The sequence below is a fragment of the Lemur catta genome, chromosome 14, assembly GCF_020740605.2.
Source record: "Lemur catta isolate mLemCat1 chromosome 14, mLemCat1.pri, whole genome shotgun sequence".
NCBI classification, from domain to species: domain Eukaryota; kingdom Metazoa; phylum Chordata; class Mammalia; order Primates; family Lemuridae; genus Lemur; species Lemur catta.
In genome coordinates, this window is record NC_059141.1 from 28186731 (window position 1) to 28201767 (window position 15037).

Below are 15037 nucleotides of genomic sequence, written 5' to 3' on the forward strand. Positions count from 1 at the left end.
GCATGTGCCACCACGCCTGGCCTATTTTTAATTATTATAGGTACATAATATTATAGTTGTATATATTTATGGAGTACATGTGATGCTTTGATACAGGCGTACAAAGATACAGGCACACATCTCCAGCCTATATCAGAATCAGATTACTGATTACTCAAAATCAATTACTCAAAATCAGAGTAATTGGGATAGCCACAACCTCAAGCATTTATCATTTCTCTGTGTCAGGAATATTCCAAATCCACTCTTGGTTATTTTAAAGTATAGCTTAACTTATTGTTGACTGTAGTCACTTTGCTGTGCTATCAAATATTTGCACAATATGTTTTTATTTCATTAGTTTTATTGAGGTATGATTTGAACACCATAAAATGCATATATTTTAACTGTATGTTTTTGAATCTACACTGCATTTTTTAAAAGGTGAAATAGTTACCAACATTTACAAAAATCCAGATATCTTGATTCTCTTAAGAAACAAAAGATCTGGTGACACCACGTGGCGACAAGCAGCTAGAGCTGAGAGCTGGGTCACAGCCGCCCTCGAAATGACCCACAAGCGCCCAGTCTCTGCCCAGCACACCTACGTGTTGCCACGTTATCCCCTTGGCACCCTCCTGGCATTTGAATTTGTTCCCTCTGGTATAACCTTTACCCTGAAAGCAACGGAGAACCAGTGAAGGATTTTTAACAGAGCAGTGGCATGATTGGACTCAGGTTTTGGCTAGATCTGTTTGGGGGGCCCTGAAGGAAGACAGACAGGGGGCCAATCCCAGAGGAATAGAGACCAGTTAGGAACCCACTGCCACCAGCCAGGTGAGAAAGAACGAGGACCAAGGCAGTTGGGACAGCCACGATGAACAGATTGGAAAGATACTAAGCAGACAGAATTATCAAATCTTAAAGCGGGCAGAAGAGAGGAGGAGGTCTAGGATGATCTGCAGTTATTGGCTTCAGAAATGGAAGGTAATACCCTCCATGGTCAAAGAATGCATATTTACCAAGCATATATGCTGCTGCCTGGGAACCCCGAAGGGGGCATGCTGTGATACAATAAAAAGTAAATATTTGGTCTTCATCCCCAGCTCCTGGCACACAGCTCCTAAAACCCTTGGAATCTCTGGAATCATGAGAGTGTCTCTTGTTGCTAATGACATGACTGGTGGCTGAGAAAGATCAAGGCATGATTAGAGAGGTGGAACCCTCAGCCCCATTGCCAAACCTCAGGGAGGGGAGAGGGGCTGGAGATTGAGCCAATCACCAATGACCAGTGATTTAATCAATCATGCCTACATAATGAAACCTCCATAAAAACCCTAAACGACGTGGTTCAGACAGCTTCCGGGTTGGTGAACCCATCGAGGTTCTGGGAAGGTGGCTTGCAGAGGACAGGGAAGCTCCCCACCCCTCCTCCTAGGCCTTGTCCTGTGCATCCCTTCCATTTGGCTGTTCCTGGGTCGTATATCTTATAATAAACTGGTACTAGTAAGTAAAGCACTTTCCTGAGTTCTGTGAGTCATTCTAGAGAATTACTGAACCTGAGGAGGGGGTTAACCCCCCTGAATTTATAGTTGGTGGGTCAGAAGTCCCGGTGACTCCCAGGGTAGTCTGGTGGGACAGAGCCCTTAACTTGTGGGATCTGACACTAATTCTGGACAGGTCATGTTAGGATTGAACTGAAGTGTAGGACACCCAGCTGGTGCCGGAGAGTTGGAAAGATACCATGCTGTTTGGTGTCCGAAGTGTTGTGAGTAAAAACAGTTCATTCATGGCATTTGTGGAATCTTCAGCTTTAATAGATATTAAACCCAGAACCGGGGGCTCATCCCTGCTCTGTCTTTCTTAAAGCATCTGATTCATAACACTCTGGTACCAGTCCCTGCGTGTCAGTCCTCTGCCCAAGGTGGAGGCCATACCTCCCTCCACCTTCGCCCAAGTGCTGTTCTCAATCTTGGGCACACACTGGAATCACCTGGGGAGCTTTAAAAAGAATGATGCCTGGGGCCCACCCCGACAGGTTCGGCTTTAATTGGCGTGGGTGTGGGCTGGGCACAAGGATTTTTTTTTTTAAAGCTCTCATGTGATACCAATGTGCAGCCAAGGTTGCTGTGGAGCAATGAAGGGAAAGGAGGAAAACTGAGAAAGCAAGGTCAGGGACGAAGAGAGAAGAAACTGACAGGGGTGAGGGCAAGAGAAGGGCAGAGAAGAAAACAAGGCTATTTGGAGGTGGTGGTGGAAGTAATCAAGGCTAGTGCCACTGTGAGCCCGGAAGGTGCCTTTCCAAAGATTGTTAGGACTGTGTCGAAGTGTGAGATTGACACAAAAGTGATCAGACTATTAAACATGTAAAGAGGGTAATCAATGCACACCCTTTTAAAATTCATTTTTAATTTAGGCTGGGCGTAGTGGCTCATGCCTATAATGCTAGCACTCTGGGAGGCCGAGGCAGGAGGATTCCTTGAGGCCAGGAGTTCAAGACCAGCCTGAGCAAGACTGAGACCCTCCCCCTTTCTCTACCAAAAATAGAAAAATTAGCCAGCCATGGTGGTGCATGCCTGTAGTCCCAGCTACTCGGGAGGCTGAGGCAGGAGAATTGCTTGAGCCCAGGAGTTTAAGGTTACACTGCACTCTGGTCTCAAAAAAAAAAATTATCTTTAACTTAGTGAGGAAGCAGAATAGAATTAGCCAGTGAATTAAAGTAGTTTCTTGTTTAAAGAAATAATCTGCGCTAGTGGGGTGAGATCTGGTCCAAGGGTTCTCAAGCTTCAGTGGGCATGAACCCTCCATGGGGAACTTGCTAAAACATAGATTCTGCAACGGTGGCACTTTTTTACATTGTCCCTCTCCCATGCCCACGGGTGCAGATTCTGCATCTTCCTAAGCACCAGGGTGCAAATTATGCACGGCCAGCAGTGCCACCTGCCCATCCCAAGCCTACTCTACCCTGTGATGTCTGCACCCGGACTGCGGAAGAAGCAAAGGATTTTCCTAGTTTAAAGTTTCTGGAAGTATTGAGATGCTTCCTACTAGGACTTGTTAATAAATCTTTTCCCCCACATCATTTTTGGCTCACTTCCCTGGTAAGCACTTCGATACGAGAAGAACTTGGGTTAAATCCTGGTCTGCTGCTTGCTAGCTTGTGACCTTGGACGAAACTCAGCTCTTACCTTCCTCATCCGTAAATGGCGATGATACCACTAGCCGCCTCCTGCAGTCATTGAGAGGATCAAGGGAGTCCGTATATATGCAAAGTGCTTAAGTAAGTGCCAGGTGTCAGCCATTATTGTTATTATTTCCATGGCTACCTAATTAGTAACTCTCACTGACCACTTTGCTGTACCACAAGAAAGCCCACCTTCAGTGCCACAATCCCCATCCATGTGCTGGAATGAAATAGAATTTAATTACCAAAGAGGCTGGCATCGTACTGCCAGAGGAATTTTCTTCCATCCTTCTGCTGTTTATGAATAAACTAGAGATTTCCAAGACTTCATTGTGGAGGTTTCGCAGCTGGAGATGTCGATATCCTGGAATAATGCAGAATTTGGAAGAGCTTGTTGGCCATGCGCTACAGAAAGGGTACTTCATGGACGTCAATAAATGACAGGTAGAAATATGACCTTAGAATGTCAACAAGCACGCATACAACCAACAGGCGCCTTTTCACCAGCAGAGTGCTGCCCCCTGGGGGTGGTTTGGAGCCACCCAGTGGTAATTACATTGTCCAGGTACTGCTTCTAACTTAGACTCCAACAGAAAACCTTAAACTCAAACAAAAAATAGTAGGAAAACTTGATCATTTTGATACCGAAGCATCTACAGTTCCTATTTTACAAATATTCTACTTAGAGCAGCATTAATGATAATAAAACATTCTGACAAGAGAGGATTGGTTATAAAAGTTATGGTGTGAGTGTATGTGGAAGTGTAAAATGGAATGATATCAGCCAGTACAAGTGGCAACGTGGATGCAGAGTTATGCATATGAAAAGCTCCTCACTATATGCATTAATAAGTGAAAACCAGTAAGTTTCAAAACACTGAGATTAGCAGAAAGCCTGTTTGTTAAAACACTATCTATAGACTCATGTGTCATGTACATGGGCAGAGAAATAAAGCTTGCAAAAGATGTACACCAGAAGTGATTGGTGTGTTGGAGAGATGGAAAAATGGATAATTTTTAAAAAATTGTTTTTACTTCTCTGTATTCTCATATTTATGTAATAATTATTATGGGCTGAATTGTCTCCATACCTCCCCACCCCCATTCATATGTTGAAGCCTTAACCCCCAGTAGCTCAGGACGTGGCTGTATTTGGAGATAGGGCCTTCACTGAGGTAATTAAGTTAAAATGGGGTCAGTCGGGTGGGCCCTAATCCTGTAGGACTGGTGTCCTTATGAGAAGAGCAGATTAGACACAGACAGTACAGAGGGGCGACCGTGTGAGGACACTGTGAAGGTGGCCACATGCAACCAAGGACAGAAGCCTCAGAAGAAGCCAGACCTGCCAACACCTTGACCTTGGGCTTCCAGCCTTCTGAACTGTGGGGAACAACATCTCTGTTGTTTAAGCCACGCAGTCTGCGGTATTCTGTTACGGCAGCCTGGGCAGACTAATCAAATGATCATGGGCTACTTGCACAATGGAGAAGAGAAACAGGAAAAAAAGCAAAAAGTAGGAGACTGTACCATGTTTGTGGAGCTCAGCTTGCGTGTGGCTGTGGGGGGAAGTGCACACTTAGAATCTTGGTGCTCAGAGTAGAGCAGCACAGCCAGCATCCCTGGGGGCTTGGTAGGAAGGCGGAATCTCAGGCTCCACCCCGACCTACTGAATGTTGTTACCAAGAGTCCCAGGTGGGTCCCCTAAGCACATTCAAGTGCTACCACAAAGCCAATCCACGAGCCAACAGTTCTAGCCTTTGCTCAGGACTCTCCATGCCCCTCTCTGCACCGAACACCCCCTAACACCTAATGCTGGACTTCTGCCAGGCACCGACTGCAACCTCAGCGCACTTATGCCACTACCACACCCCACCTCTTCCTCCTCTCACTTTCCTCTCCTTTCTTCAATCTCTGCTTTCAAATTGCCAGGGGTGCTGCGGGTGCTATTTGAGAAGGGCTGTGTGGCAATCAGGGCCCACGACCATTGCTCCCAACATCAGCAGGGGTGGGAGAGGCTCTACTTTACAAGGGGTGTTGCCAATACCTCAGATTTTTAAAAAATGTAAAAGAAAAACTTCTTTTGAGATGTGCTTAAAAAGTGTTCAAATTTAGATTTTTTTCTGCTTCTTATTTTAACTTCTTAATATGAAAATGTCAAACATACACCCATGGAGAGAGTGGAATGAAATTCCAGCCTCCGTCGCCCAGCTACAACGATCATTAACATGTGGACAATTTTATCCTACCTCGTTTTAAAGCCTTGAGTGGAATGATTCTCTGAGCAGTTACCGCCGAACTGTTGTTTTCCACAACTGCAAAACGAAGAAATATGAGGTCTTCAAAGTGAACCCGGAAGAGAAACTGCTCATTCCACATGGGGTTCAGGGTGTTTCGGTGGATGGGCTTCGTGCGGAAGTGGCAGCTGTCCAGAGGCATACCCAGAATGTCAACTTCGATGCATGGGCTGCCCGTGCTGTTGCTGGGGCACACGTTTTGGCCAGAGACAATCTGAGGGAGAGGGAAAAAAGGGATCAAAGCCACTGAGAATGAAAAAGAAACAAAGACAACCTCTACACCTCACTGCTGCTCTCAGCAAAGAAAGACAAAGAACACTGGAATGGACAAGATGAATGATTAGTAATACTGTTTTTTGTTAAAAAAAAAAGTGACTGTAATCACATGACTGCAATCATGTGAAAAGCCTATTTTGTCAACAGCATTCACTTAGCTATAACCTCTCAATGTCAAAATGTTCAAGTATCTTAAAAAACCAAGCAATGTAGATGAAGTTAAGTTTCTCACAGCAGGTGAGAGAAAAGACCTTATATACAATGTAATCACAAATTTGTTACTAATATTCTAATTAAAATGATGTAGAAGCATATTTTATAACTTCAGAATCTTTTTCTTGGCTAATTTAGTTTTGTAGCAAGTCACAGACCTGTTGTTAAAAATTAATTCACAGTTTTCTGTAAACAGATCAAACTACACTTCAGCTAAAATGATCAAATAGAAAAGTGGCTACTGCCCTACTGCCTTAGGGAAAGAAAAAGCAGTTTCGGTGGGAGGCAAATCAGTGACCGGGGTTGTCCCAGGGGGTTCGGGTGTTGTGCTCAGAGGGCTGTTTGGCATTCTTCCTTTGGAGGGAGAGACACAAGATCTAAAGGTGTGAGAAGACATGACTTCGTCCCTCCCTCTCTTTCCAATGCCCCCCCCAGCTTTCTCCTCTGTTAGCTAAGAGGGTGCAAAAGAACGGGGAAGGAAAGTTGAGTGAAGAGCTACCAGGCTTCTGTTTTTAAGGAGAGTCTGTGGAATTTTGACAATAAGTTAATTAGGTGCTAAAGGGAATAAGGAAAGGCCCAGGAATGAAAAAGGTGAAACTATAAGGAGGAAAGATATTAATTGTATTTGTGTATCGATGCCAGTTTGTCTGATCACAGAGCTTTTCGGAGCTTACGATGAGTTGATGTATTAATAATAAGGAGCTCAACTTTTATAGGATGTAACTGTAGTTATGATTCTGTGGGCCCCGGATAACAGGATTACCATCACCAGTATATCAGGTGAAGCAGGGACCTCATAACTCCACCCACTGGGTGCTGGCAAATTCAGTGCCTGGGGACAGCATACCTAACCACAGCTACTGCTTCTAGGAGACGAAGAAATTGTTGTGGGATCTAAAGTTGCACAACCCAAATTGTGACATGACAGCTTTGCAATGCCTTGAATTCAAAACCAGTTCATATTTAAGAAGGCTTATATTCTTACAAACAGGGGACATACTTACAGTTAAAGAATAGACTGCAGGCTCCATGTTGTCCAGGTCTCTTTCCAGTGGAGAAAACTTCTGATACATGGGACAGTTCTTGTCCCATAGAACTGGAGGTTTCAAAACATAACCACAGCCACCGTTTGACTCAAACATTGCAGCATTTAAATGTAAAGGGAGATCTGCGAAACAAACAACGTCAGTACTGCTTGTTACTATGTCACTTAAGTCTTCTCTAATAAATTTAAAGTTCAAAAGAACTTTGCATCAATTTTCCCTAAGCTCCAGCATGAAGAAGAGATAATGATCCATTCATCCCATAGATTGATGGGTACCCACTATGTGGCAGGTTGTGTTAAGCAGCAGATACAGAAATAAAAATCCCTGTCCTCATGGAGCTTACAGTCTAAACATGCCCAGTGTTAGCACTCCAAACCAGGTTCTGCCACTCAAAAACTCCTTTCAAAAATAAAAATTTACCACATCCATCTGAAAAATCTTGTGAAATACACAAGATTTCTCTCTGTATCCATGGGGGATTGGTTCCAGGACTACCCAAGGATACCAAAATCCATGGATGCTCAAATCCCTTACATAAAATGGTGTAGTATTTGCATATAATTAATATACATCCTCTTGTATTCTTTAAATTATTTCTAGATTCCTATAATACCTAATACAAAGTAGTCTGTAAATAGTTGTTATGTAGTATTGTTTAGAGAATAATAATAAGAAAAAAACGTCTGTACCATCCATTTTTTGCCCCACATATTTTCAATCCACAGCTGGTTGAATCCACAGATGCAGAATCCAAGGACACAAAGGGCTGATTGCACCTCATTTTATACTGAATTTTGGAAAGGAAGAATGGCATTTTCTTATCCCCAAACACCGAGACACACAGACAATTGTTTGGCTAATTATTGCTTTTCAAATGTAAGATAAAAATCTTAATTATACAAGGAAGAATAGGAGAATAGCCAGAAAAACAGCATTTCCTTGAAACCTCAATTTCAACACACAAATCATAATATTTCTACTTCTTTTTTTAAAAATTGGAGTTAAATATGAAAAAAAGGTCATCGTCACATATGATTCCCATCATGTCCACAATCCCCTCAATCATAAACTTCAGGAACCCTCACAAAGGCTTTGAGTCTTTTGTGGCCAAATTTTATTTGGCACAGTTCTTTGATGAGTGATTGAATTCCCGCACTATTTCTGGGCTCTTACACACTCAAATGCTCATCTGATGGTGCAAGTCTGTATACAAGTTGCCCAAATGAGCTAAAAGTTTATGAGACACACCTGACAAATGTTCCCTCTGATGGATTCCTTCCATGTGCGGAATGAACTTTGCTACATGGACTGACATCAAGGCAAAGTGGGGTAAGTGTCTTGGAGCAACAAGAACTTGGCCCCCACCCGTCTTGTGTGTAAAATTTTTCCATGTACGTGGGCTTGGCCAGGACTGTGCGCAACAATTCCTGGGGCAAGGTGTCTCAGATGTACGAAAGCTCCTTGAGCCTCCGTCTCCCTATCTGTTAAGTGAGTGTGGAGGCCCCCATCCCTCAGGCCCCTTCTAGTCCTGACATGACTGATTCACTGAGGCCTCACCTGCAGGGGGATAAAGTTCTCTTCCCAGGCCAGTGCGTGACAGAGGAACACAGATAGGGTGAGAGTGAAGCCAACCAGCTCACGCGGGGGCGGTAGGTGTGAAGTGGATAGATTTTGCTAACAACAGCAATGGCAGCTCACACTTACCGCACCCTTACTAAGGACCAGAACCCCTTCTAAGCACTTCATGTGCAAGTGCCTCCCAGTAACCCATGAATTAGATTCTTTTAGTATCTCCATTTTTATAGATGAGGAAACTGAGGCACAAAGAAGTGAAAACACCCAAGGCACATAGCTAGTAAGTGGTGGATGCTATGATTTGAACCCAGATGGGCTTGACCCATACCTCCTGATCTTTACTACTGAGATGTAAAATGTACATGGCATAGGGGTGTTTTTATGATAAATGAGATTTGGCACATACAAGGTACTTAATAAACTACCTATTATATCATGATTATGATGCCAACCACATTTGGGTTTCAAGTCTGACTTCAGTAGCACTGTGTCTATCCTAATAGCTTTCCAAAACTTTAAAGCACTTTTTCTTAACTAAGATCTCATTTGGTGACCCAATATAGAAAACAGGTCCAAGTGGAGCTGCTCGGTTTGAAATAAAGGTGAGACCTCAAATCCAGCCCTCTCACTGTCCCCAAGGGGTGGTCCTAGAACTTCATCTGGGGGTATAATTTGAAAATCCTTAATTTAACCAAGTGAAAGAGCATGCACAAATCAGTGTAGCCCTGTTACTCCTCTGAATCAATGCATATGCTGGTAGATCAAGCATATCATTGCCTTTATGATCATCAATTCATTAAAAAATCCTGTATTAAGTAGATACCATTCTCATTATATTTGTCCCTATACTTGGGGGCTGGAAAAGTCATCATAAAAAGTGTGACTATCAGGCCTGGCATGGTAGCTCATGGCTGTAAACCTGGTATTTTGGGAGGCCAAGGCGGGAGGATCACTTGAGGCCAGTAGTCCAAGATAAGCTTGGGCAACATATTGAAACACTGTCCCTATTTAAAAAAAATGTGACTATCATTCAAGAAAGCACAATAAATGCTTTTTAAAAATAAGCTTTTCTTTTGACTGGGGTTGCATGTTTATATATACCTGTAAGTCCTGGTATATGAGGCAGGAATCATTCTGCCCCAGAGGGAAGGGACTTAGAGGGACTGTTGCCAGCAATAACTGGGGGTTTGCAGACCAGCCTCAGGTCAGTTTCCAGACTTAAGAGTTGGCTTTATTGAGTGTGCACCTGGGATACTCCTGGTTCCAGATCATATCAGACCTTCTTGGAACTGAGGAAGCCAGCAGAAAGCCTGGGAAGAGATGGCCCTAAGCCCATGGACACCCCTTTGGGGCATCAGGGTCCCCTGAAATCCAGGAAGTGGCAAGGCAGATGAGCCATGAGACATACTGGGAGGCTGGAGGGACACTGGGAGGGGTTCTCAGCTGTTTGATAGGGATGCTTCATGGAAAATCACACACTTCCTAACATCGGAATTCTTTTCAACAATTAATGGTGATTCCAATATAGACTCTTATCTGTCTATTTGCATTTGCAATTCACAGAGCAGTAAGTACCTGGAAGAGGTCTTGACCAAAACTCAAGAGCCACAGTTTCACGTTGCAGTGAGGCCGATAGGGGATAATCTGCTTCAGCTCAGGGCAGCAAGCATTTATGGAGCATCTACTGTGCGTAAGGTATTAAACCAGGCTCCACTCCCAGTGTGCAGAAATGAAGATGATTTTTACAGATGAACACATTGATACTGACTGTAGTTTGTGCTTTGTCCACTGTGGGAGATGTTTAATCAGTGCCTTTTGCATTGCATGGAGAGAGATTATATGAAAACACTTTTTCCTGGCTTGGAAGATTATGCAGAGAAACTCGAGGATGAACCACACAACACAGTCCTCTGTCTCCCCTGCGTGGGGCAGCTTGAATATGTATTAATACTTGATTTGACAGAGAGGCAAGGCCTTCAGGGGTGAGGGAAGGACAAACTGCCGCTTTAGCGTGTGCTGTCGGATTGTGGGGTGGCCTGAAGAGTGGCAACTCCCTGCGTCCCCTTCAGCTGTGGCTTCCTTTGCCATCAGAAGAGCCAGTGTGTATGCACCAGTCTTCGCACTTCAGGGGAAAGGCCACATTCAAAAACCAAATGCATTTCCATTTCCTTGAGAAAACCTTTTGACAGTTATTTCAGTTTACTTAAAATATTTTGGTATCATAATAACCAATGGCACCAGTGGACACAGGGCTACAGACAGGGCCAGAGATATGAACCCACAAGCCACTTGGGAAAGATTGAAAAGAAATAGAAAATAGAATTTTTATAACGTTGAACATATTTCACTATTTTTTCCATTTGTGTGTCCAAATCATACCGTTTTCACAACTTATCAAACACACTTAATGAGAGTTCATGTTTGCAGAATGCTTTGCACGTGCCAGACACCATGCTAAATATGGCACTTCATCTGCACCACCTTATTTAGTTTCAATTGAAAGAAGCAATTATAACAAGGGTGAAAAACATGACCATTATCTCTAACCATACGTCTTTGGGGTCAGCCACAAATGGGCGCTGTTGGCATGAGCGCCAGCCGGTCCCAGAGCTACAGCTGCGGTTTGACCTCAGCTGGAGATAGGGCCGTGCTGTGGTTGGCGGTTCAGAGTGGTTTGTTAGGATCGGATTCACGTGAGACAAATGATAAGGGCTGCTCGCTGATTGACTGTGCAGAGGAAAGACTGCAGTTTTCAAATGAGCTTTTAGGAAACCTTCCTCATCTACTCTTTCCTCCGCTTCCCCCATAACCAACTGGAAACAAAACACTTTATCCTCTAAATTCCCAGATTCCTTGAATTTGTTACAAGTCATCCTGCAACCTTGAGCAAATTAACCGCTTTGTGCCTTGGTTTGCTCATCTGAGAAATGGAAGATCCTCATTTCTCGTACAGGTACTAGGGTTGTGGTGAGATAAAGTAGGATAACAGGGGATCAAGAATCCAGCATGGGGCCTGGTGCACACTGAGCACGCAATAAGTGCCTGCTTTCACCCTGGAGTTTTAGGCCTCATATCAGGGTCTCCCTAACAGTGGAGAAATGTGAATGTGAACGCTTCTAACTCTATTCATGTAATTCGCATACTGGTTTTCCGTTTGGTGGCTCTTCCTAGAGCCGTGACCATTATTCTCCATCTGAATTTCAAAGGGATGAGAAGAAGCTAAAATGTTTTTAATTTGCAAAACATTTGGAGCAATACTACTTTTTGATTGCAAGAACAATTGCATAGTGAGACAGGTTAACTAAATGGTGTTAGAAAATCCCTGCCTCCCAATATCTTTAAAAGTAAAATGGGCACAGATCTGTCAAGAGCAGTCTGGTACTTTACAAGTGCTTTAAAAATGGGACAGGACCAGGAGACCTTACAGGCCCCTTCAAGATTCTTTTCTGTCACCTTAACTCAAGAAACATCAGGGGCACTGAATTCAGTATCAAATTCACTTCTGTTTTCCATCATCTGTATTTTTACTTTCACATATGGTGTGCCCCAGTCTGGAATCTTGCCTGTTTCAAAACATGTCATTTGCTGAGACCCATTTACTGAAATACAAGATGCAAAGGAGAGAGGTGAGCATGCAGGCCCATTACCGTCCGTCTGGTAGTTGAGCGCCACGAGCTGTATCCCGTGGAGCCAGAACATGAGCGGGTTCGGGTTGGAGGAGTCGATGCGTGTGGCAGCCGGGTAAGTCCTCAGCAGCTGGCAGGTGGTGTGCTGGATCAGTTTCTGAGAATACCTGCGACACAGACGTTTGGCGGCATTTTCATTCAGCGACGAGATATGATAACATTTGGGAGTTCTAATGATAGCGCTGAGCGAGGTGGTTGGGTTGAGAGGGGAAGAAAATTCCTCCCAGGTCTGTCGAATTCCTTCAGAGGAACCTAAAGCCCCCAAGAGATTAGCCTCAGATTAGTGTTAAAAACTTTAAATATTTTAGAAAGATAAACCTGAACAATATCCCAGTCAACAGTCAATAGCATAGAAATACATCAGAATTCATCTGGGATTTTACTTGTGAGTTAACTACCTTGAAACAGCATGGGGGTTGCTTAGTTTTAAAATGAGCACAGCAACACTGCTTTAAATTAAAAGCCTAAAAGTCCTTTCCCTTAGTACTTCAGCTGTCCTGTGGGTATATCTGCACAAATACACAACAATGTGTGTACAAGGATGTTCACTGCAGCATTGTTTTTGATAGAAAAGAAAAAAATAAAACACAACAAAAACAGGAAGTAACCCAAGTGTATCAGTTTGAAGTGGTTAAATAAATGACAGTATTTCCATACAATGGGATATTACACAGGCATTAAAGAGAATAAGGTAACTGAATATACAGAAAGTAACGTGAGAAGTATAAAAGTTATAGAAGTACGTTTGGCTATATAGGTGTACCTTGCTTTATTACACTTTGCAGATATTGTGTTTTTTACAAATTGAAGGTTATTTTCAGCAACCTTGCATTAAGCATGTTTATTGTTTTTCCAACAGTGTGTGCTCACTTTGTGTCTCTGTGTCACATTTTGATAATCCTTGCAAAATTTCAAACTTTTAAATTATAATTATAATTATCTCTGTTATGGTGCTCTATGATCAATGATCTCTGATGTTATTAACTGCTATTGTGATTATTTGGGGTGTCACAAACTGTGCCCAAATAAGACAGCAAACTTAACTGATAAATGTGTGTCCTGACTGCTCTCACATCTCTCTCCCTTTCCTCAGGCCTCTTTATTCCCTGAGACACAACAATATTGAAATTAGGCCAATTAATAACTCTACAATGGCCTCTAAGTGTTCGAGGGAAAGGAAAAGTCCTATGTCTCTTACTTGAAATCAAAAGCTAGAAATGATTAAGCTTAGTGAGGAAGGCATGCTGAAAGCCAAGAAAGGTTGAAAGCTAGGCCTCTTGTGCCAGTTAGCTGAGTGGTGAACACAAAGGAAAAGTTCTTGAAATAAATTAAAAGTGCTACTCCAGTGAACACACAAATGATAAGAAAGTAAAGCAGCCTTATTGCTGATATGGAGAAAGGAAGATCAAATCAGCCACAACAACATTCCCTTAAGCCAAAGCCTACTCCAGAGCAAGGCCCTCAACTCTCTTCAGTTCTATGAAGGCTAAGAGAGGTGAGGAAGCTGCAGAAGGAAAGTCTGAAGCTAGCAGAGGTTGGTCCATGAGGTTTAAGGAAAGAAGCTGTTTCCATAACATAAAAGTGCAAGGTAAAGCAGCAAGTGCTGGTGTAGAAGCTCAGCAAGTTATCCAAAGATCTAGCTAAGATCATTGATGAAGGTGGCTACACTAAACAACAGATTTTCAATGTAAACAAAACAGCCTTCTATTGGACAAAGATGCCATCTAGGACCTTCATAGCGAAAGAGGAGAAGTCAATGGCTGGCTTCAAAGCTTTGAAGAACAGGCTGACTCTCTTGTTAGGAGCTAATGCAGCTGGTGAGCTTAAGTTGAAGCCAATGCTCATTTACCATTTTGAAAATCCAAATCTACTCTGCCTGTGCTCTATAAATGGAACAACAAAGCCTGTATGACAGCATATCTGTTTACAGCAGGGTTTACTAAATATTTTAAGTCCACTGTTGAGACCTACTACTCAGAAAAAAAGAGTCCTTTCAAAATATTACTGCTCATTGACAATGAACCTGGTCACCAAAAATCTCTAATGGAGTTGTACAAGGAGATGAATGTTGTTTTCATGTTGGCTAACACAACATCCATTCTGTAACCCATGGATCAAGGAGTAATTTCAACTTTCAAGTCTTATTTAAAAATATATGTATTTTTAAAGGCTATGGCTGCCATAGATAGATAGTGATTCCTCTGATGGATCTGGGCAAAGTAAAATGAAAACCTCTGGAAAGGAGCTACCATTCTAGATGCCATTAAGAACACTTGTGATTCATGGGAGGAGGTCAAAATATCAACATTAGCGAGTTTGGAAGAAGTTGATTCCAACCCTCATGGATGACTTGGAGAGGTTGGCTCACTGGAGGAGGTCACTGCAGATGTGGTGGAAATAACAAGAGAACTAGAAGTGGAAGCCAAAGATGTGACTGAATTGCTGCAATCTCATGATAAAACTTGAGTGAATGAGAAGTTGATTCTTACAAATGAGCAAGAAAAGTGGTTTCTTAAGGTGGAAACTACTCCTGGAGAAAATGCTGTGAACACTGTTGAAATGACAACAAAGGGTTTAGAATATTACATAAAATTACTTGATAAAGCAGCATCAGGGTTTGAAAAGATCAACTTCAATTTTGAAATAAGTTCTATGTGAGTAAAATGCTATCAAACAGCATCACATGCTAAAGAAAAACCTTTTGTGAAAGGCAGAGTCAATCGAGGTGGCAAACTTCATTGTTGTCTTCTTTTAAGAAACGGCCACAGCCACCCCTACCTTCAT

At 42.8% G+C, this 15037-nt stretch overlaps 1 protein-coding gene across 1 annotated transcript in view; it reads right to left on the minus strand.

Annotated features, from left to right (window-relative positions):
* Window positions 1-15037, minus strand: part of PLCE1 (phospholipase C epsilon 1) — a 249379-nt gene that overhangs the window by 14944 nt on the left and 219398 nt on the right. Inside the window, exons 23-26 of the mRNA XM_045568895.1 lie at window positions 12215-12505; window positions 6951-7114; window positions 5410-5671; window positions 3409-3527 (exon numbers count right to left, since the gene is read on the minus strand). Coding sequence (XP_045424851.1) covers window positions 3409-3527; window positions 5410-5671; window positions 6951-7114; window positions 12215-12505 — 836 coding nt within the window. The remainder of the gene's footprint in view (window positions 1-3408; window positions 3528-5409; window positions 5672-6950; window positions 7115-12214; window positions 12506-15037) is intronic.